At 51.4% G+C, this 23076-nt stretch overlaps 2 protein-coding genes across 13 annotated transcripts in view; both read left to right on the top strand.

Annotated features, from left to right (window-relative positions):
• Window positions 1-23076, top strand: part of MAPT (microtubule associated protein tau) — a 129665-nt gene that overhangs the window by 89423 nt on the left and 17166 nt on the right. For 5 of the 12 annotated variants that reach the window (XM_055257665.2, XM_055257662.2, XM_055257658.2 and 2 more), the window contains 3 exons: window positions 135-190; window positions 4561-4687; window positions 9470-9735. In XM_055257665.2, coding sequence (XP_055113640.1) covers window positions 135-190; window positions 4561-4687; window positions 9470-9735 — 449 coding nt within the window. Of the gene's footprint in view, window positions 1-134; window positions 191-2977; window positions 3176-4560; window positions 4688-7007; window positions 7062-9469; window positions 9736-22147; window positions 22241-23076 lie in introns of all 12 variants that reach the window. The other 7 variants (XM_055257660.2, XM_055257661.2, XM_055257663.2 and 4 more) reach the window with 3 other exon arrangements.
• STH (saitohin) lies at window positions 9752-16467 on the top strand. Its single transcript, XM_055257696.2, has one exon. It carries the CDS (start codon window positions 12408-12410, stop codon window positions 12885-12887), a length of 480 nt encoding a protein of 159 aa, XP_055113671.1. The 5' UTR covers window positions 9752-12407; the 3' UTR covers window positions 12888-16467.

Below are 23076 nucleotides of genomic sequence, written 5' to 3' on the forward strand. Positions count from 1 at the left end.
GAACTGGGTTTCCACCAGACCCAACTAAACAAACATGGACCTATCCCGGAGAAATCCAACTTCACCACAGCTGGCTCTTTCTGTGAACGGTGAAAATGGAATGTGACAAGCATTCTTATTTTATATTTTATCAGCTCGCATGGTCAGTAAAAGCAAAGACGGGACTGGAAGCGATGACAAAAAAGCCAAGGTAAGCTGACGATGCCACGGAGCTCTGCTGGTCAAGTTTACAGAGAAGCTGCGCTTTATGTCTGATTCATTCTCATATATAATGTGGGGAGTATTTGTCACTAAAGTACAGCTGTCATTTGAAGTGCTTTGTATTTTGGGGCAGGCTTGTAAAAAGTCCAGCATTTATTAGTTTTGATACTTACCCCAGGGAAGAGCAGTAGGCAGGTTCATGAAGTCATGCTCCTAATTCCAGCTTTCTTAGTGTACTTTCAGTGAGACCCTGACAGTAAAAGAAGGTGTGTCTGAAAACCAACCCCAGGACAGTAAATGAAGGTGTGTTTGAAAACCAGCCCTAGGACAGTAAATGAAGGCATCTTCTCACTGCATAAACTGCACCCAGATCTTTGCCCATCCTTCTCAGTATTTCACCTCACCCATTGTTTACTCTCTCAGTGACTTGGTGTCTGGGGAAATGCTGCTATAATTGCACAGTGGCATTTTTCCTGGAAAATCCCACCATGGCTCTAGGTAAGACCTGTTTTTCTTAAAGGTATCTAAAATTTCCATCATAAATTCTGTCTGAAACACCTGAATTTTAATCAGTACTGGAGCCCGGAGGGCATCTCCAGTTGCCACATAGCTCTGAGCATTCGGTGGTGTGTTGAGGGCTGCTCCCGGAAGTGCCTGCAGAGTCAGGGCTCCCCAGCCTCATCTAGTGAGGCAGCGGAAGGGCCTGTGGGGATTTGGAGAGCTGGCCTGGGTCCCGAAAGTGATAGTGACAGCTGCTTGTCAATCACGGTGCACATTTAGTGCCGGGGGCAGGGGGCAGGGAATACCAGCCTCATGCATGCATGCATTCATTTGTTCCTTCATTCATTCATTCAGTACACATGGGTACAACATCCCTGCCCTGGAGTTGCCCAGAGTCTAGGGAGGGGAAAGATCTATTACCCTGGGCCTCGGCCAGTTGGGGAGTGCTGCTGGTAGAGAGGGGCCGTGTGCAGCGAGGGAAGGAGGAGTCGTCAATACCCCCACCCCAGCTTTGCTTTCTTGTCATCAGCCCCAGAGCCCCAGCCTGTGTCCCTCCTCTCCCATTGCTACTTCATCTCCTGGGTCCTCCTTACCAAGCCTGACCACACAGAGGGCCTCGGCCGCTTCCATGGGGAATTGGAAAGCGATAAGATAACACCCCTAGAAGCCCAATGAAGTCTAGGTCAGGACCCTTCTCTGAGCTCTGACTCACTCTCGGAAACATTTCAAGGCTTAGCCTCCCCACTTCGTTTCCTGAGAGTGCAACCTCTTCCCCTCCAAACACCCGCTTCTCCTCCGGGGCCATGCCCACCTGTCGAAATCCCCCATGGGCAGGACGAACTGTGGGTGTCAGTCACCATCTATCCTGCATCCCAGTTCCAGGCCCCCCACCCCAGCCCCGCCTCCATGGGGACAGGCGTCCAGACACCCGTCCCTGGCTGCTTCCTCATGTGGAATGGGTTCAAAAGTTAGCAGTGTTGTTTACACTGGCAAACTGAAAAAAGAAAAAGAGATAACATTGGAGGCTTTGCACAGTGGCTCATGCCTGTAATCCCAGCACTTTGGGAGGTTAAGGTGAGAGGATCTCTCGAGCCCAAGAGTTCTAGACCAGCCTGGGCAACATAGCAAGACCCCATCTCAAAAAAAATTTAATTGGCCAGGCGGAGGTGGGAGGATCACTTGAGCCCAAAAGGTGGAGGCTGCAGTGAGACGTGATGGCACCACTGCACTCCAGCCAGGGCAACAGAGGGAGACCCTGTCTCTAAAACAAGCAAACAAACAAACAAACAAAAAAGAGTTAACACTGGCCAGATTAGGATTCACCAGATTGTGTTAATATTAGTTTGATTTGAGACTTTAATCAGAAAGCACATATGTGGTGGGGGTAGGTGTAACCTAAGTCAGGTAGAATCTTTCCAACTTGGGGTGGGCACACTCCTAATTGTAGCCATATGAGTCTGTCAGTGTGGTGGAAGAGGCCATGGGTTAATGGGCAGGCAAAAAAGCACCTTGCTTGGTTGAGTAGAAAGTAAGGCCCTTCAGACCCCATGACACACTTCGGGACACTTTCTTGAGTAACATCCTAAGATTCATGTACCTTGATGATCTCCATCAACTTATTCATGTGAAGCACCTTTAAACCAGTGGTCTCCAAATTCAGGGGCACAGTAACATCTAACAGGCTGGAGAAAGAACATACTAGAACTTCCATTCCTTTTTCATGTCCTCTTCTAAAGGCTTTGTCAGATGTGAGTTGAGTAAGTCGGTCGTGTAAGAACTATGATTGGGCCGGGCGCGGTGGCTCACGCCTGTAATCCCAGCACTTTGGGAGGTCGGGGCAGGCGGGTCAGATCGAGACCAACCTAGCTAATATAATGAAACCCCGTCTCTACTAAAAATACAAAAACATTAGCCGGGCGTGGTGGCGGGCGCCTGTAGTCCCAGCTACTCGGGAGGCTGAGGCGGGAGAATGGCGTGAACCCGAGAGGCAGAGCTTGCAGTGAGCCGAGATTGCGCCACTGCACTCCAGCCTGGGCGACAGAGCGAGACTCTGTCTCAAAAAAAAGAAAAAATAACTATGATTGGGGAGGACGGTCACTTTCCTGTTCTTACTGATCAAAAGGGATGTTAAGGGTACCTGATTCAAACAGCCTGGAGATCACTGCTTTCAACCATTACCCGCCTTATTTATTTTTAGTTACTGTCCTTTTTTCAGTTTGTTTCCCTCCTCCATGTGCTGACTTTTATTTTGATTTTATTTATGTTTATGTTTAAGACATCCACACGATCCTCTGCTAAAACCTTGAAAAATAGGCCTTGCCTTAGCCCCAAACACCCCACTCCTGGTAGCTCAGACCCTCTGATCCAACCCTCCAGCCCTGCCGTGTGCCCAGAGCCACCTTCCTCTCCTAAATACGTCTCTTCTGTCACTCCCCGAACTGGCAGTTCTGGAGCAAAGGAGATGAAACTCAAGGTAAGGAAACCACCTTTGAAAAGAACCAGGCTGCTCTGCTGTGGTTTGCAAATGTGGGGTTTGTTTGTTGTTTGTTTTTTAGCCTCAAAGACCTTTCTTCAAATGAGCTCTGACATAGAAGCACCGTGTAAAATAGTTAGAATTCTGGGCAAAGGGGAAAAGAGAGTTGGGGGCCATCCCTCTCAGCACCCCACAGGCTCTCATAGCAGCAGCCCCTAAGACACCTGGTGGGACCTTGGTTTCGAAATCGCTACTCTAAGGCTGAGCGCAGTGGCTCACACCTGTAATCCCAGCTCTTTGGGAGGCCGAGGAGGGTGGATCACCTGAGATCAGGAGTTCGAGACCAGCCTGGGCAACATGGCAAAACCCTGTCTCTACTAAAAATACAAAAATTAGCCAGGCGTGGTGGTATGCACCTGTAATCGCAGCTACTCGGGAGGCTGAGGCACAAGGATTGCTTGAACCCCAGAGGCAGAGGTTGTAGTTAGCTCCAGCTTGGGTGACAGAGCAAGACCCTGTCACAAAAAATTTTAAAAAAACAAACCCAAAATTGCTACTCTCATTGGGTTCCTTTGCCCATTCCTGCTTTTGGCAAGAGAAATGCTTCCAGATTGCCCTGATCTGGGTAGGACAGCATCACGCCATAGCAACACTGCCCCGTGAGCTCACTCCCCCCTCAACTAGCTTGTGGTCCTTGGTTAATGTCAGTTTCTTTTTTGAGTTTGTGTTATGTCTAAGGGTCATCTGCTAGGTAACTGAACCCAGGGACTGCCCTAGTCCCTAGACTGTGCCATGCCCGACTCTGCCAGCTTTGTCAGTGATGCTGGTGCTCGCCTCCTCAGGTGCTCACCTGCTCTGAGCACACCCAAGGAGTTCCTGAGGCCTTAGGGTTGTTTGCGAGAGAATGAAAGAACACGACCTCGCCCTCTTTAGCATCCTTGGTCAGGTTCGACACTGCCTCCAGGGGCCTCTGGTGGAGCCAACCACCATCAGCCAAATAAATCCATAATTAGAGTCAGAAAATGGATGTCTGCATATGCATAGTGCAATAATGTCCTGCCGATGATTGACATGGAGTGGAGAGTGACCTGATCATTGCTGTAAGCTCTGCTGGCCTTGGCACAACTCATGCTGATAACTGAGGCACACAGTTTCTCTGGGAGGAGATGTCCTCAGGGAACTTGGAGTTTGGGTGGGGCCGTGGGTTTGTGTGCCCAGCAAGCCTTCGTGGTTGTAGCAGACACTTGTGGCATCTAGGAGGCAAAGGGTCACCCCAGTCTTAGCCACATTTTGAGTCAAGGTGGCGGAGTGGGGCTGGTGTTGACTCTTGGTGGCAGTAACTTTTCCCAATGGTGAAAAACCCCTCTACCATGTTTCATTTACAGGGGGCTGATGGTAAAACGAAGATCGCCACACCGCGGGGAGCAGCCCCTCCAGGCCAGAAGGGCCAGGCCAACGCCACCAGGATTCCAGCAAAAACCCCGCCTGCTCCAAAGACACCACCCAGCTCTGGTAAGAAGAATGTTCTCTTGAATCTTAGAGGAAGCTGAAGCTCTCAGAGGTACAGCCTTCATTTTAGGAGGCCTTAGGCCACTGAGAATGAACAACCCCTGGCAGCTGGTCAGCAGCTTGCAGTTTACTAAGCACTGGAGTCTTCATTTCCTTCTCAGTCCTTTTGATTTCTGAGGCAAATGTTGAATCCCTACCTTTTTTTTTTTTTTTTTTTTTTTGAGACAGAGTTTCGCGTTTGTTATCCATGCTGGAGTGCAGTGGTGTGATCTCAGCTCACTGCATCCTCCACCTCCCGGGTTCAAGCAATTCTCCTACCTCAGCCTCCCTAGTAGCTGGGATTACAGGCACCTGCCACTATGCCTGGCTGATTTTTTGTATTTTTAGTAGAGACAGGGTTTCACCATGTTGGCCAGGCTGGTCTCAAACTCCTGACCTCAGGTGATCCACCTGCCTCAGCCTCCCAAAGTGCTGGGATTACAGGCGTGAGCCACCACTCCCGGCCTGAATCCTCACTTTTTATCAATGAAGAAATTGAGGCTGATTCTGCAGCATGATAAAAAAAAAATACAGAAAAAGGAAAAAAAAGAAAGAAAGAAATCGAGCCTCTGAGAGTTTGCTTGACTGAGTCTAACCAGCTCATTTTAAACCCGAAGAAAATGCAGTCACATGACTACCAAGTGGCAGCTCTCGGAGCCTCTCTGGCCCCAAGTCCAGGGTTCCATAGAGGCAGCCCCAGCATGGCATGTTTTCAGTCCCCAAATGAGACTCTGGAGACAAATGTCTCTGGAGACAGAGCAGCAGCCTGGATAAGTCACAATGGGTGACGTCACTCAGGGCTCAACCCCTGGGCAGCTTAACTTGCTAGGGACTTTAGGAGTCTGCTGCAAAACCTGAGGGTCTTAGCTGAGCAGTCGCAGGCTGGGCCCGTTGCCCTGGGCTCCTGTGAGTAAAACCCAGTCAGTTTTGAGTACCCAGTAAGGCATCCATCGAGTTATTTTGCAGCCAGGGGTGCTATTAAGAACAGTCGCGGCTGGGTGTGGTGGCTCATGCCTGTAATCCCAGCACTTTGGGAGGCCAAGGTGGGTGGATCACCTGAGGTCAGGAGTTCCAGACCAGCCTGGCCAACATGGCGAAACCCTCTCTCTACTAAAAATACAAAAAAATTAGCTGGGTGTGGTGGCAGGCGCCTGTAATCCCAGCTTCTGAGGAGGCTAAGGAAGGAGAATCACTTGAACCCGGGAGGCAGAGGTTGCAGTGAGCTGAGATCGTTCCATTGCACTCCAGCCTGGATAACAAAAGTGAGATTCCGTCTCAAAAAAAAAACAGTTGTCCTCTTTGGGGATTAGGGACAGCCTGCCTGAGCACTTCTCTCTCCCATTGCCCCAGTGAAGTATTCCAGGCCACTGGGTTTAGACTCTGCACCATGTAGGGGTGTCTGACCTGCACTTGCTCCTTGGTGGCACGGGCAGCCTATGGCTCTTGTTGCGGGCTGTGGCCAAAGCCTGGCCTGGATCTTGGTGACTCTGCTTCTCCCTGGCCTGAGGGAGCTGCCCAGAGCCTGCCCACCACCTGCTGCGTGTCTTTGCGGTGTCATTTCTCGCACACATGCCGTGCAGTGGCACCCCCAAGGATGGCCGTTCACTAAGGCCCATTGTTTTTGTCTTTTTGCTTCGTGTTTTCTGGCCTGGTGTTTTTATCATATACATGTGATCCAGGGATAATTCCCAGAATGTTGACGGGATTTTAAGTAGCGTTTGTATCCTCCTGTTTTTTTCACTTAACATTGGGCCAGTTGACTCACACTCTGTTTTTTGTTGTTGTTTTTTTGAGACGGAGTCTCACTGTGTCACCCAGACTGAAGTGCAGTGGCACGATCTTGGCATACTGCAACCTCTGCTTCCCAGATTCAAGCAGTTCTCCTGCCTCAGCCTCCTGAGTAGCTGGGACTACAGGCACAGGCCACCACGCCCTGCTAATTTTTGTATTTTTAGTAAATACAGGGTTTCACCATGTTGGCCAGCCTAGTCTCAAACTCCTGACCTCAAGTGATCCGCCCACCTCGGCCTCCCAAAGTGCTGGGATTACAGGGGACTCACACTTTGTAACAACCTTAAACAAGGTCATGCATTTCCCTTTGGGTCTTACCTGCTCTTCAGTGGCTGCCTGCAGGTGGAGAGACCCTCCCCCTTGGGCCCCCTCGACCTTGTTTCAGAATGGGGCCATTGCTGGGCCGGCTGTGGGTGCCTGCCACGTGAAGGACTCATTAAGGCCCTGTTTAAGCCTGATGATAATGAGGCTTTTGTGGATTTTTCTCTTTAAGCGACCAAGCAAGTCCAGAGAAGACCACCCCCTGTAGGGCCCAAATCTGAGAGAGGTACTTGGGAGCCTGCTTCGCTGGGAGCAGCCTCCGTTTGCGTGTGTGGCCGTTCACTGGCTTGTGTTTCTAGAGCCGGGAGGACCCTTTTCTGCAATGCAGGGTTCACACGGGGTTCGCAGCCTGAAGACGGAGCAGTCCGAATTCTCTTCCCTGTGCAGTTTGCGCAGCTGTGTTTGTCTGATGGGCTTTCTAATCCTGTCTGCTCTCCTTGACTTCAGGGACAATGGCATTACAGGCATGAGCCACCATGCCTGGCTGTCTCCCTATTTTTCAGATGAAGACATAGGCTTAAGGAGGTCAGGTGACTTGCCCACGACCACTCTGTAAGTAAGAGGCATGAAAAGGATTTGGAGCCGCCACCACCAAGCCCATTGGTCACCCTGGGTCTCTGAAGTCAGGGAGGCAGGAGGATGGGAGGTCTGAGGAGGCAGAGAGGCTGAGCCTGGAGGCCCTGGCCGAGGCCCCATCTGTTGTTTCCTTATGTGGAAAAGAAGAGGCTTCATTTGTCCTATTGCCACAGAGCTTACTACTTCAGGAACATCCAAGACGTGGAAATCGGCAGGGCACGGTGGCTCACATCTATAATCCCGGCACTTTGGGAGGTTGAGGTGGGAGAATCGCTTGAGGCCAGAAGTTCAAGACCAGCCTGGGCAACATAGTCAGACCCCGTCTCTATAAAAAACATTATTTAAAAAAAAGACATGGAAGTCAAATTCTAAAAACTGGTGCTGGCTGGGCGCAGTGGCTCATGCCTGTAATCCTAGTGCTTTGGGAGGCCGAGGCGGGTGGATCACCTGAGGTCAGGAGTTCAAGACCAGCCTGGCCAACATGGTAAAACCTCTACTAAAGAAGTCTTTACTAAAAATACAAAAATCCAGTCTCTACTAAAATAAGTCTCTACTAAAAATACAAAAATTAGCCAGGCATGGTGCTGCACGCCTGTAATATCATCTACTTGGGAGACTGAGGCAGGAGAATTGCTTGATCCTGGGAGGCGGAGGTTGCAGTGAGCCGAGATCACGCCATTGCACTCCAGCCTCGGTGTCAGAATGAGACTCCGTCTCAAAAAAAACCCCAAAAGAACAAAACAACAACAAAAGAAAACTAGTGCTTATTCGTCACTGGCCAAGCTGCCCATTGGCTAGATGGGTGCTTCAAAGAGCTGCCCTTCTCCAGGTCTGGCCAGCAGGTATGTGTTACAGCAAATGCCTGGGGCAGCGGCAGGGCCATTGCTGCGGGAAGCTTCTGGACTTGCAGGAAAGCTAAGTTCTCAGACTGCAGGGGAGCTAAGCACACCTCGGCACAGGGTGAGGCCTGCGGTTCTCAGACTTCAGTCTTTGTGGAGCTGGAGAAAAATGAGGCTTTACAGGCCCCACCCATAGAGATTCTGCTCTGTCCACTCTTGATGGGGATCGAGAAATTTGCATTTTGCAAGTCCCGCTTTCCTCCTTGAAAGATCCGGAGATTCTGACGCAGGGTTCCGTGAGCCACACTTTGGAAAACACGGACCCATGAGACAGAATAGCAGAGTGGTGAAGTGTAACAGAGGCCTGGGAAGTGCAGTAACAGAAGCAAGTTTGAGGGTAAAGGACACCGAGAGGAGGGAGGGACAGCATCTGCATGGAGAGGAGAGGAGACCCCCCAGCAGCTTCCGGGGTGTTGGAAGGGTGCGCTAGTAACTGCTATGCATGGCAGGTGAGGAACTGTACGGCAGGGCACAGCAGCATGAAGCGGCATGGCTCATGTGGACAGCTAGGGACAGGCAGGCGTGGAGCAGGCATCCTGTTCTGAAGCCCATATCCCACAGAGGAGCCAGGGAGCTGGCAGGAGCCCTGAACTAGCTGAACAGCTGAACATTCACCCTGTGGGGAAAGGGTCAGAAGCGTCCAGGCTTGAGGGCACAGCTGGGTCCCATCACTGCGTCACCTTTATTTAGGATAAAGGCCCTGAAGAATTGCATTAGAGGTTGGCAAAGCATATCTACCACCTCCTGGAGCCACCCTGGCCGCAGGGATTATAATTATTTCCATTTTCAAATTAAGGCCTCTGAGCTCAGAGAGGGGAAGTGACTTGTCAGAGGCCACACAGCTTGTTGGAGCCCATCTCTTGACCCAAAGACCGTGGGGCCAAGTTGGCCACCTCTCTGGGAGCGGGTATTGGATGGTGGTTGATGGTTTTCCATTGCTTTCCTGGGAAAGGGGTGTCTCTGTCCCTAAGCAAAAAGGCATGGGGGAAGAGATGCTTCTCCAGGGCAGCCACCTGCTGTAGCTGCGCTTCCAACCTGGCTTCCACCTGCCTAACCCAGTGGTGAGCCTGGGAATGGACCCGCGGGACAGGCAGCCCCCAGGGCCTTTTCTGACCCCACCCACCCGAGTCCCGGCTTCACTCCCTTCCTTCCTTCCCAGGTGAACCTCCAAAATCAGGGGATCGCAGCGGCTACAGCAGCCCCGGCTCCCCAGGCACTCCCGGCAGCCGCTCCCGCACCCCGTCCCTTCCAACCCCACCCACCCGGGAGCCCAAGAAGGTGGCGGTGGTCCGTACTCCACCCAAGTCGCCATCTTCCGCCAAGAGCCGCCTGCAGACAGCCCCCGTGCCCATGCCAGACCTGAAGAACGTCAAGTCCAAGATCGGCTCCACTGAGAACCTGAAGCACCAGCCGGGAGGCGGGAAGGTAAGAGTGGCTGGCTGCGCGTGGAGGTGTGGGGGGCTGCGCGTGGAGGTGTGGGGGGCTGCCTCTGGAGGGGTAGGGCTGCGCATGGAGGGGTAGGGCTGCGGCTGAGCGTGGAGTCGTGGGGCTGCGCATGGAGGTGCGCGGCTGTGCCTGGAGCTGTGGGGCTGCGCCTGGAGGTGTGGGGTTCCCCGCACCTGAGCACCCCTGCATAACACCACAGTCCCCTCTGGACCCTCTTCAAGGAAGTTCAGTTCTTTATTGGGCTCTCCACTACACTGCGAGTGCCCTCCTCAGGCGAGAGAACGTTCTGGCTCTTCTCTTGCCCTTCAGCCCCTGTTAATCGGACAGAGATGGCAGGGCTGTGTCTCCACGGCCGGAGGCTCTCATAGTCGGGGCACCCACAGCGGTTCCCCACCTGCCTTCTGGGCAGAACACACTGCCACCCATAGGTGGGCATCTCTACTCGTGGGCCATCTGCTTAGGTTGGGTTCCTCTGGATTCTGGGGAGATTGGGGGTTCTGTTTTGATCAGCTGATTCTTCTGGGGGCAAGTGGGTGCTCGCGAGCTCTCCAGCTTCCTAAAGGTGGAGAAGCACGGACTTCGGGAGCCTGGCCTGGATCCCTTTCCCCGTTCCTGTCCCTGTGCCCTTCATCTGGGTGCGTTAGGGCTGACATACAAAGCACCACAGTGAAAGAACAGCAGTATGCTTCCTCACTAGCCAGGTGTGGGCGGGTGGGTTTCCTCCAAGGCCTCTCTGTGGCCGTGGGTAGCCACCTCTGCCTTGCACCGCTGCGGTCTTCCCTCTGTGTGTGCTCCTGGTAGCTCTGCGCATGCTCATCTTGTAAGAACACCATGGCGGCCGGGCACAGTGCCTCACGCCTGTAATCCCAGCACTTTGGGAGGCCGAGGCGGGCAGATCACGAGGTCAGGAGTTCGAGACCAACCTGACCAACAGGGTGAAACCTCGTCTCTACTAAAAATACAAAAATACCTGGGCATGGTGGTGGTGCGTGCCTGTAATCCCAGCTACTCAGGAGGCTGAGGCAGGAGAATCGCTTGAACCCAGTAGGCAGAGGTTGCAGTGAGCCAAGATAGTGCCACTGCACTCCAGTCTGAGCAACAGAGCGAGACTCTGTCTCAAAACAAACAAACAAACAAAAAAAACCCACCATGGCTTAGGGCCCAGCCTGATGACCTCATTTTTCACTTAATCACCTCTCTAAAGGCCCTGTCTCCAAATAGAGTCACCTTCTAAGGTACAGGGGCGGGGGGCTAGGGCTTCAACATATGAATTTGCGGGGACCACAGTTCAGCCCAGGACCCCACTCCCGCCACCCAGCACTGGGGGAGCTGGGGAAGGGTGAAGAGGAGGCTGGGGGTGAGAAGGACCACGGCTCACTCTGAGGCTGCAGGTGTGCTGGGCCTTCTGGGCACTGGGCCTCGGGGAGCTAAGGGGCTTTCCGGAACCCTGGGCCTATGTGTCAGCTTGCCTCCCCCACCCAGGCGCTCTCCACACCTCTGAATTTCTTATCTCTTGGGCCTGAGCCTGGGGCATGTGGAGGGAGGGTGGCCACCAGTGCACGTGGGCACCTTGCCTCAAACCCTGCCACCTCCCCCCACCCAGGATCGGATGCAGGAGCCCCCCTGCCCCCGAACAAGCTTGTGAGTGCAGTGTCACATCCCGTTGGGATGGAAATGGACGGTAGGGTTAAAGGGGACGCATGTGTAGACCCTGCCTCTGTGCATCAAGCCTCTTTTGAGAGCCCCTGCGTGCCAGGCCATGCACAGAGGTGGAGAAGACTCAGCTGTGCCCTGGAGCACCTCCTCTCATCGAGGAAAGGACAGACGGTGGCTCCCCTGTGGCTGTGGGGACAAGGGCAGAGCTCCCTGGAACACCGGAGGGAGGGAAGGAAGAGAGCATCTCAGGATCTCCCTCCTGAGATGGCAAACGATCCGGGTTAAATTAAGGTCCGGCCTCTCCCTGCTCAGGCATGTGGAGCTTGTAGTGGAAGAGGCTCTCTGGACCCTCACCCACCACAATGGCCTGGTTAGAGACCTTGGGGAAACAACTCACAGGCGACCCGGGGCCTCTGTCCTGTACCACAGCTGAGGGAAACTGTCCCGCGCGTCCACTGGGGACAATGCCCTCCCTCATCTCCAGACTTTCCAGTCCTCATTCAGTTCTCGAAAGTCGCCTCCAGAAGCCCCATCTTGGGACCACTGTGACCTTCATTCTTCAGGGTGCCTGGCCTTGCTGCTGCCCAAGACCCCAGAGGGGCCCTCACTGGCCTTTCCTGCCTTTTCTCCCATTGCCCACCCATGCACCCCCATCCTGCTTCAGCACCCAGACTGCCATCCAGGCACACCCAGGATCTCCTCAAGTCACATAACAGGCAGCACCCACAAGGTGCTCCCTTCCCCCCAGCCTGAATCTGCTGCTCCCCGTCTGGGGTTCCCTGCCCATGCACCCCCGGGGGCCCCTGGGTTCTGCCACACCCTGCCCTGTGTCCCACGGTGGGGAACGTCCTTCTCTCCTTATCTCTTCCCTTCCCTTAAACCCAAGTTCAGTTGCCATCTCCTCCAGGAAGTCTTCCTGGATTCCCCTCTCTTCTTAAAGCCCCTGTAAACCCTGACCACACTGAACATGTGTCTGCCGCTCCCTAGTCTGGGCCATGACTGAGGGTGGAGGCCGAGTCTCATGCATTTTTGCAGCCCCCACGAGACTGTGCAGGTGGCTGGCCCTCATTGAATACGGGGTTAATTTAACTCAGCCTCTGTGTGAGTGGATGATTCAGGTTGCCAGAGACAGAACCCTCAGCTTAGCATGGGAGGTAGCTTCCCTGTTGACCCTGAGTTCATCTGAGGTTGGCTTGGAAGGTGTGGGCACCATTTGGCCCAGTTCTTACAGCTCTGAAGAGAGCAGCAGGAATGGGGCTGGGCAGGGAAGACAACTTTCCATCGAAGACCCTTTTCAGGGCCAGAACTGTCCCTCCCACCCTGCGGCTGCCCTGCCTCTGCCCATGAGGGGTGAGAGTCAGGCGACCTCATGCCAAGTGCAGAAAGGGGCAGACGGGGCTCCAGGTTACGACGTCACTACGCTGGGCGGAGACAGCACGTCCAAATCTACTAAAGGGTTAAAGGAGAAAGGGTGACTTTACTTTTCTTAAGATATTTTGGGGGACGAAGTGTGGAAAAGTGGCAGAGGACACAGTCACAGCCTCCCTTAAATGCCAGGAAAGCCTAGAAAAATTGTCTGAAATCAAACCTCAGCCATAACAAAGACCAACACATGAATATCCAGGAAAAAAAGAAAAAGAAAAATGTCATACGGGGTCCACGCACAAGAGCCTTTAAAATGACCCGCTGAAGGGTGTCAGGCCTCCTCCTCCTGGACTGGCCTGAAGGCTCCACGAGGTTTTGCTGAGACCTTTGGGTCCCTGTGGCCTCATGTAGTGCCCAGCATGTAGTAAGTGCTCAATAAATGTTTGGCTACAAAAGAGGCAAAGCTGGCGGAGTCTGAAGAATCGCTCAATCCTGCCGGAACAGATGCTCACACCGAAGGGAAAAGAGCAGGAGCCAAGTCACGTTTGGGAACCTGCAGAGGCTGAAAACTGCCGCAGATTGCTGCAAATCATCGGGGGAAAAACGGAAAACGTCTGTTTTCCCCTTTGTGCTTTTCTCTGTTTTCTCCTTTGTGCTTTTCTCTGTTTTCAGGATTTGCTACAGTGAACATATATTGCTTTGGGGCCCCAAATGGAATTATTGTGAAAGGAAAATGCAGATAATCAGGTGGCCGCACTGGAGCACCAGCTGGGTAGGGGTGGAGATTGCAGGGAAGGAGGAAGAGCTGGGTGGGGTGCCAGGCAGGAAGAGCCCGTAGGCCCCGCCGATCTTGCGGGAGTCGTGGGCGGCAGTGTTCCATCCTGACTATAAAAGGGAGCACCTGGTGGGAAGAGGGAATTCTTTTAAACATCATTCCAGTGCCCAAGCTTCCTGGACCTGTTGTCATCTTGGGGTGGGCCTCCCCTGGGTGACTCTAGTGTGCAGCCTGGCTGAGACTCAGTGGCCCTGGATTCTTACTGCTGACACCTACCCTCAACCTCAACCACTGCAGCCTCCTGTGCACCCTGATCCAGTGACTCATTTTCCACTTTCAGTCCCAGCTCTATCCCTATTTGCAGTTTCCAAGCGCCTGGCTCCTCCGTCAGCTCAGACCCAGCCAGGCCAGCCCCTGGGTCCCACATCCCCTTTGCCAAGCTCATCCCCGCCCTGTTTGGCCTGCGGGAGTGGGAGTGTGTCCAGACACAGAGACAAAGGACCAGCTTTTAAAACATTTTGTTGGGGCCACGTGTGGTGGCTCACACCTAATCCCAACACTTGGGGAGGCCAAGGCAGAAGGATCACTTGAGTCCAGGAGTTCGAGACCAGCCTGGGCAACATAGGGAGACCCTGTCTCTACAATTTTTTTTTTTTAATTAGCTGGGCCTGTTGGCACTCTCCTTTAGTTCCAGCTACTCCAGAGGCTGAGGTAGGAGGACCGCTTGAGCCTGGGAGGTCGGGGCTGCAATGAGCCATGTTCACACCACTAAACGCCGGCCTGGGCGAGACCCTGTATCAAAAAAAGTAAAATGAATCCTGTACATTATATTAAGGTGCCCCAAATTGTACTTAGAAGGATTTCATAGTTTTAAATACTTTTGTTATTTAAAAAAATAAATGACTGCAGCATATAAATTAGGTTCTTAATGGAGGGGAAAAAGAATACAAGAAAAGAAATAAGAATCTAGAAACAAAGATGAAAGCAGAAATAAACCAGAAAACACAACCTTGCACTCCTAACTTAAAAAAAAAAATGAAGAAAACACAACCAGTAAAACAACATATAACAGCATCAAAAGCTGGCTCCTGGCTGGGCGCGGTGGTGCATGCCTGTAATCCCAACACTTTGGGAGGCCGATGCTGGAGGATCACTTGAGACCAGGAGTTCAAGGTTGCAGTGAGCTATGATCATACCACTACACCCTAGCCTGGGCAACAGAGCGAGACTGAGACTCTATTAAAAAAAAAAAAAAAAAAATGCTGGTTCCTTCCTTATTTCATTCCTTTATTCATTCAGACAACATTTATGGGGCACCTCTGAGCACCAGGCTCTGTGCTCAGAGCTTTTGCCCCCAGGGTCCAGGCCAGGGACAGGGGCAGGTGAGCAGAGAAAGGGCCAGTCACAGCAGCAGGAGGAATGTAGGATGGAGAGCTTGGCCAGGGAAGGACATGGAGGGGGAGCAGCCCGCACAAGTCAGCAAGCCAGAGAAGACAGGCAGACCCTTGTTTGGGACCTGTTCAGTGGCCTTTGAAAGGACAGCCCCCACCCAGAGTGCTAGGTGCAGGAGCTGAAGGAGGATAGTGGAACACTGCAACGTGGAGCTCTTCAGAGCAAAAGCAAAATAAAGAACTGGGGGCGGCTGGGGCAGCAGAGGGCGTGTGTTCAGCGCTAAGGGGTGTGAAGCTTGAGTGCTAGGAGAGTTCACACTGGCAGAAGAGAGGTTGGGGCAGCTGCAAGCCGCCGGACATCATCTGATAGGACAGAGGGTGGTGGAGGGTGGCCCCGAAGAGAGGCTCAGTTCAGCTGGCAGTGGCCATGGGAGTGCTGAAGCAGGCGGGCTGTTGGCATCTGCTGGGGAGGGTTAAGCAGGGGTGAGGGCCCAGCCTCAGCAGCCCTTCTTGGGGGGTCGCTGGGAAACACAGAGGAGAGCTGAAGAAGCAAGGAGTCCCAGGGGCCACGTAGGGCGAGAGAGAAGTTGCTCATGTGGGGCCCAGGCTGCAGGATCAGGAGAACTGGGGACCCTGTGGCTGCCAGCGGGGAGAAGGGGGTGTGCAGGATCACGGCCAGGGAAGGGCCCAGGGGCCCGAGCATGGGGGGGCCTGGTTGGATCTGAGAAGATGGAGCTAAAGTCACTTTCTCGGAGGATGTCCAGGCCAGTAGTTGGGATGTGAAGACCTGAAGCAGCACAGAGCCTGGAAGCCCAGGATGGACAGAAACCTACCTGAGCAGTGGGGCTTTGAAAGCCTTGGGGGTGCAATATTCAAGATGGTCACAAGATGGCGATAGAATGCTGTAACTGTTTCTTGGTTCTGGGCCGCAGCCTGGGTGGCTGCTTCCTTCCCTGTGTGTATTGATTTGTTTCTCTTTTTTGAGATGGGGTCTTGCTGGGTTGCCCAGGCTGGAGTGCAGTGGTGCAATCATAGCTCACTGCAACCTTGAAGTCCTGAGCTCAAGAGATCCTTCCACCTCAGCCTCCTGAGTAGCTGGGACCACAGGCTTGCACCACAGTGCCCAGCTAATTTCTTATATTTTTTGTAGAGATGGGGTTTCACTGTGTTGCCCAGGATGGTCTTGAACTCCTGGGCTCAAGTGATCTTCCTGCCTCGGCCTCCCAAATTGCTGGGATTACAGGTGTGAGCCACCACACCCGGCCTTAAAAATACATTATATTTAATAGCAAAGCCCCAGTTGTGTCTTTAAAAAGCGTCTATGTAGAGCATTTATGTGGAATAAATACAGTGAATTTGTACGTGGAATCATTTGCCTCTCCTCGATCAGGGCCAGGGATGCAGGTGAGCTTGGGCTGAGATGTCAGACCCCACAGTAAGTGGGGGGCAGAGCCAAGCTGGGACCTTCCTCTAGGACAGCTCTGTAACTCTGAGACCCTCCAGGCATCTTTCCCTGTACATCAGTGCTTCTGAAAAATCTTGTGTAAATCAAATCATTTTAAAGGAGCTTGGGTTCATCACTGTTTAAAGGACAGTGTAAATAATGCTGAAGGTGACTTTACCCTGTTATTTGATCTCTTCCTTGGCCAGCTGACTTGACAGGACATAGACAGGTTTTCCTGTGTCAGTTCCCAAGCTGATCACCTTGGACTTGAAGAGAAGGCTTGTGTGGGCATCCCGTGCGCACCCCGGGTTAAATTCCCAGCAGAGTATTGCACTGGGCCTGCTGAGCCTGGTGAGGCAAAGCGCAGCACAGCAAGCACCAGGCAGTGCTGGAGACAGGCCAAGCCTGGGCCAGCCTGGGAGCCAACTGTGAGGCACGGGGCTGTGGGGCTGTGGGGCTGCAGGCTTGGGGCCAGGGAGGGAGGGCTGGGCTCTTTGGAACAGCCTTGAGAGACCTGAACCCAAACAAAATCAGATCAAGGTCTAGGGAGAGCTTAGGGCTGCTTTGGGTGCTCCAGGAAATTGATTAAACCAAGTGGACACACACCCCCAGCCCCACCTCACCACAGCCTCTCCTTCAGGGTCAAACTCTGACCACAGACATTTCTCCCCTGACTAGGAGTTCCCTGGATCAAAATTGGGAGCTTGCAACACATCATTCTCTCCCTTGATGGTTTTTGTCAGTGTCTATCCAGAGCTGAAGTGTAATATATATGTTACTGTAGCTGAGAAATTAAATTTCAGGATTCTGATTTCATAATGACAACCATTCCTCTTTTCTCTCCCTTCTGTAAATCTAAGATTCTATAAAGGGTGTTGACTTAATGTGACAATTGGCAGTAGTTCAGGTCTGCTTTGTAAATACCCTTGTGTCTATTGCAAAATCTCACAAAGGCTTGTTGCCTTTTTTGTGGGGTTAGAACAAGAAAAAGCCACATGGAAAAAAACATTTCTTTTTTGTTTTTGTTTGTTTGTTTGTTTGTTTTTTTGAGACGGAGTCTCGCTCTGTCACCCAGGCTGGAGTGCAGTGGTGCAATCTCCGCCCTCTGCAAGCTCCACCTCCCAGGTTCATGCTATTCTCCTGTCTCAGCCTCCCAAGTAGCTGGAACTACAGGTGCCCGCCACCACACCTGGCTAACTTTTTTGTATTTTTAGTAGAGACGGGTTTTCACCGTGTTAGCCAGAATGGTCTCAATCTCCTGACCTTATCATCTGCCTGCCTCGGCCTCCCAAAGTGCTGGGATTACAGGCGTGAGCCACCGTGCCTGGCCTGAAAAAAACATTTCTAAGTATGTGGCAGATACTGAGTTATTGCTTAATGTCCTTCGATTCATTTGTTTAATTTCTTTAATGGATTAGTACAGAAAACAAAGTTCTCTTCCTTGAAAAACTGGTAAGTTTTCTTTGTCAGATAAGGAGAGTTACGTAACCCATGACATTTCCCTTTTTGCCTCGGCTTCCAGGAAGCTCAAAGTTAAATGTAATGATCACTCTTGTAATTGTCAGTGTTGATGCCCTTCCCTTCTTCTAATGTTACTGTTTACATTTTCCTGTTTTATTATTGTGTGTGTTTTCTAATTCTAAGCCGTTCCCACTCCTTTCTGAAAGCAGGCAAATCTTCTAAGACTTATTCAGTGAAAAGTTATGAATAAAAAATGACCGTCAAGCCTACAGGTGCTAAGGCTACTCCAGAGGCTGAGGCCAGAGGACCACTTGAGCCCAGGAATTTGAGACCTGGGCTGGGCAACATAGCAAGACCCTATCTCCATTAAAACTATTTTTTTTATTTAAAAAATAATCCGCGGCTGGGCATGGTGGCTCACGCCTGTAATCCCAGCACTTTGGGAGGCCGAGGCAGGTGGATCACGAGGTCAGGAGATCGAGACCATTCTGGCTAACACGGTGAAAACTCGTCTCTATTAAAAAGACAAAAAAATTAGCCGGGCATGTTGGCGGGCACCTGTAGTCCCAGCTACTCGGGCGGCTGAGGCAGGAGAATGGCGTGAACCCGGGAGGTGGAGCTTTCAGTGAGCCGAGATCTCGCCACTGCACTCCAGCCTGGGCGACAAGGCAAGACTCTGTCTCAAAAAAATAATAAAATAAAATAATAAAATAAAAAATAGTATAATTGGAATGTTTATAACACAAGAAATGATAAATGCTTGAGGTGATAGATACCCCATTCACCCTGATGTGATTATTGCACAATGTATGTCTGTATCTAAATATCTCATGTACCCCACAAGTATATACACCTACTATGTACCCATATAAATTTAAAATTAAAAATTTATAAAACAAAAATAAATAAGTAAATGTAGGCTGGACACCGTGGTTCACGCCTGTAATCCTAGTACTTTGTGAGGCTGAGGTGAGAGAATCACTTGAGCACAGGAGTTTGAAACCGGCCTGGGTGACATAGCGAGACCCCATCATCACAAAGAATTTTTTAAAATTAGCTGGGCGTGGTAGCACATACCGGTAGTTCCAGCTGCTTGGGAGACTGAGGCAGGAGGATTGCTTGAGCCCAGGAGTTTAAGGCTTCAGTGAGCTACGTTGGCGCCACTGCATTCCAGCCTGGGCGACAGAGTGAGACCTTGTCTCTATTTTAAAAATAATAAAAAGAATAAAAATAAAATGTAAATATTTGTATGTTAGAAAAAATACACCCATCAGCAAAAAGGGGTTTAAAGGAGCGATTTCAGTCATGATTGGAGAGATGTAGAATAAGCCAGCAATGCAGTTTCTTTTATTTTGGTCAAAAAAATAAGCAAAACAATATTGTAAACACCCAGTGCTGGCAGCAATGTGGTGAGGCTGGCTCTCTCACCAGGGCTCACAGCGAAAACTCATGCAACCCTTTTAGAAAGCCATGTGGAGAGTTGTACCGAGAGGTTTTAGAATATTTATAACTTTGACCCAGAAATTCTATTCTAGGACTCTGTGTTATGAAAATAACCCATCATATGGAAAAAACTCCTTTCAGAAAGAGGTTCATGGGAGGCTGTTTGTATTTTTTTTTTCTTTGCATCAAATCCAGCTCCTGCAGGACTGTTTGTATTATCATTATTATTATTATTATTATTATTTTTTTTTGAGACGGAGTCTCGCTCTGTCGCCCAGGCTGGAGTGCAGTGGCGCCATCTCGGCTCACTGCAAGCTCCGCCTCCCGGGTTCACGCCATTCTCCTGCCTCAGCCTCTCCGAGTAGCTGGGACTACAGGCGCCTGCCACCACGCCCTGCTAATTTTTTGTATTTTTAGTAGAGACGGGGTTTCACCATGGTCTCGATCTCCTGACCTCGTGATCCACCCGCCTCGGCCTCCCAAAGTGCTGGGATTACAAGCGTGAGCCACCGCGCCCGGCCTGTTTGTATTATTGAAGTACAAAGTGGAATCAATACAAATGTTGGATAGCAGGGGAACAATATTCACAAAATGGAATGGGACATATTATTAAACATAGTGCTTCTGATGACCGTAGACCATAGAGAATGCTTAGGATATGATATCACTTCTTTTGTTGTTTTTTGTTTTTTGAGACGAAGTCTCATTCTGTCACCCAGGCTGGAGTTCAGTGGCGCGATCTCAGCTCACTGCAACCTCCATCTCCCAGGTTCAAGCGATTCTCCTGCCTCAACTTCCCGAGTAGCTAGGTTGCGTGCCACCATGCCCGGCTAACTTTTGTATTTTTAGTACAGACAGGGTTTCACCATGTTGGCCAGGCTGTTCTCGAACTCCTGACGTCAGGTGATCCACCCGCCTTGACCTCCCAAAGTGCTAGGATTACAGGCGTGAACCACCGCACCCAGACTAGGATATGATATCACTTCTTAGAGCAAGATACAAAATTGCATGTGCACAATAATTCTACCAAGTATAGGTATACAGGGGTAGTTATATATAAATGAGGCTTCAAGGAAATACAACAAAATGCAATCATGATTGTGTTACGGTGGTAAGAAAACGGTTTTTGCTTTGATGAGCTCTGTTTTTTAAAATCGTTATATTTTCTAATAAAAATACATAGTCTTTTGAAGGAACATAAAAGATTATGAGGAAATGAGTTAGATATTGATTCATATTGAAGATTCAGACAAGTAAAATTAAGGGGAAGAAAACAGGATGAACCAGAAGTCAGGCTGGAGTTCCAACCCCAGACCCAACAGCCCAGGCTGATGGGACCTCCAGGGCAGTGGTCTCCACCCAGCATTCTCAAAAGAGCCACCAAGGTCTCGGTGCCATTTTCAAGATTTTGGAAACGGCCTTGGCACGGCTGGTCCTTCACTGGGATCACCACTTGGCAATTATTTACATCTGAGACGAATAAAAACCAGAGTGCTGAGATTACAGGCATGGTGGCTCACGCTTGTAATCCCAGCACTTTGGGAAGCCGAGGTGGGCTGATTGCTCGAGTCCAGGAGTTTCAAACCATCCTGGACAACATAGCATGACCTCATCTCTACAAAAAATACAAAAAATTTGCCAGGTGTGGTGGCATGTGCCTGTGGTCCCAGCTACTTGGGAGGCTGAAGTAGGAGAATCCCCTGAGCCCGGGGAAGTCGAGGCTGCACTGAGCCATGACAGTGTCACTGCACTCCAGCCTGGGTGACAAAGTGAGACTCTATCTCACAAAGAAAAAAAAAGAAAACAAAAAACCCAAAGCACACTGTTTCCACTGTTTCCAGAGTTCCTGAGGGGAAGGTCACCGGGTGAGGAAGGCGTTCTCACTGATCTGGCAGACAAAATGTCGAGTTTTTCCAAATCCCTAAACCATGGTTTTCTATTTCATAGTTTTTAGGCAAATTGGTAAAAATCATTTCTCATCAAAATGCTGAATTTTCACACCTCCCTGGTGTCTGCAGAAAGAACCTTCCAGAAATGCAATCATGGGAGACCCATCCAGGCCACCCCCGCTTATGGAAGAGCTGAGAAAAAGCCCCACGGGAGCATTTGCTCAGCTTCCGTTACGCACCTGGTGGCATCGTGGGTGGGAGAGGGCTGGTGGGTGGATGGAAGGAGAAGGCACTGCCCCCTCTTGCAGGGACAGAGCCTTCGTAGAGAAGGGACACCCCACATTTGTCTTCCCCACAAAGCTGCCTGTGTCCTGCCTACGGGGTCAGGGCTTCTCAAACCTGGCTGTGTGTCAGAATCACCAGGGGAACTTTTCAAAACTAGAGAGACTGAAGCCAGACTCCTCCAGATTCTAATTCTAGGTCAGGGCTGGGGTCTGAGATATTTTTAAAAATCCACAGGTGATTCTGATGCCCGACAGGCTTGAGAACACCTGCAGGAAGTTCTCTGGGAATGTGCCGGTGGGTCTAGCCAGGTGTGAGTGGAGATGCCGGGGAACTTCCTATTACTCACTCGTCAGTGTGGCCGAACACGTTTTTCACTTGACCCCAGGCTGGTGAACGCTCCCCTCTGGGGTTCAGGCCTCATGATGCCATCCTTTTGTGAAGTGAGTCCCTGCCCCTGAGGACCTGCAATCCCAGCTTCGTAAAGCCCGCTGGGAATCACTCACAGTTCTGGGATGCCTTCAGAGCAGCTCTCTCTCTGTCCCTTCAGCTCCCCTGGGGTGTGACTCGACCTCCCGTCACTCCCCAGACTGCCTCTGCCAAGTCCAAAAGTGGAGGCATCCTTGCGAGCAAGCAGGCGGGTCCAGGGTGGCGTGTCACTCATCCTTTTTTCTGGCTACCAAAGGTGCAGATAATTAATAAGAAGCTGGATCTTAGCAACGTCCAGTCCAAGTGTGGCTCAAAGGATAATATCAAACACGTCCCGGGAGGCGGCAGTGTGAGTACCTTCACACGTCCCGTGCGCCGTGCTGTGGCTTGAATTATTAGGAAGTGGCGTGAGTGCGTACACTTGCGAGACACTGCATAGAATAAATCCTTCTTGGGCTCTCAGGATCTGGCTGCACCCCCTGGGTGAATGTAGCCTGGCTCCCCACATTCCCCCATATGGTCCACTATTCCCAGAAGCCCCTTCCTCATATTCTAGGAAGGGGTGTCCCAGCATTTCTGGGTCCCCCAGCCTGCTCAGGCTGCGTGGACAGAATAGGGCAGATGATGGACCCTCTCTCTGGCCGCTGCCTGGGAAGCTGAGAATACCCATCAAAGTCTCCCTCCACTCACGCCCAGCCCTGTCCCCAGGAGCCCCATAGCCCATTGGAAGTTGGGCTGAAGGTGGTGGCACCTGAGACTGGGCTGCCGCCTCCTCCCCCGGCACCTGGGCAGGTTGACATTGAGTGGCTCCACTGTGGACAGGTGACCCGTTTGTTCTGATGAGTGGACACCAAGGTCTTATTGTCCTGCTCAGCTGCGCCTCCTACATATTCAAGGCAGGAGCCGATTCCTAAGCCTCCAGCTTATGCTTAGCCTGTGTCACCCTCTGGCAGAGACTCCAGATGCAAAGAGCCAAACCAAAGTGCAACAGGTCCCTCTGCCCAGCGTTGAGGTGTGGCAGAGAAATGCTGCTTTTGGCCCTTTTAGATTTGGCTGCCTCTGGCCAGGAGCGGTGGCTCGTGCCTGTAATCCCAGCACTTTGAGAGACTAAGGTGGGAGGTTCACTTGAGCCCAGGAGTTCAAGACCAGCCTGGGCAACACTGAGACCCCTGTGTCTACAAAAAT

This window comes from Symphalangus syndactylus, chromosome 20 (genome assembly GCF_028878055.3).
Source record: "Symphalangus syndactylus isolate Jambi chromosome 20, NHGRI_mSymSyn1-v2.1_pri, whole genome shotgun sequence".
NCBI lineage: Eukaryota > Metazoa > Chordata > Mammalia > Primates > Hylobatidae > Symphalangus > Symphalangus syndactylus.

Excerpts from the sequence above, each read along its gene's own strand:
- STH (XM_055257696.2), top strand. The coding sequence starts at position 12,408 with ATGACTGAGGGTGGAGGCCGAGTCTCATGCATTTTTGCAGCCCCCACG.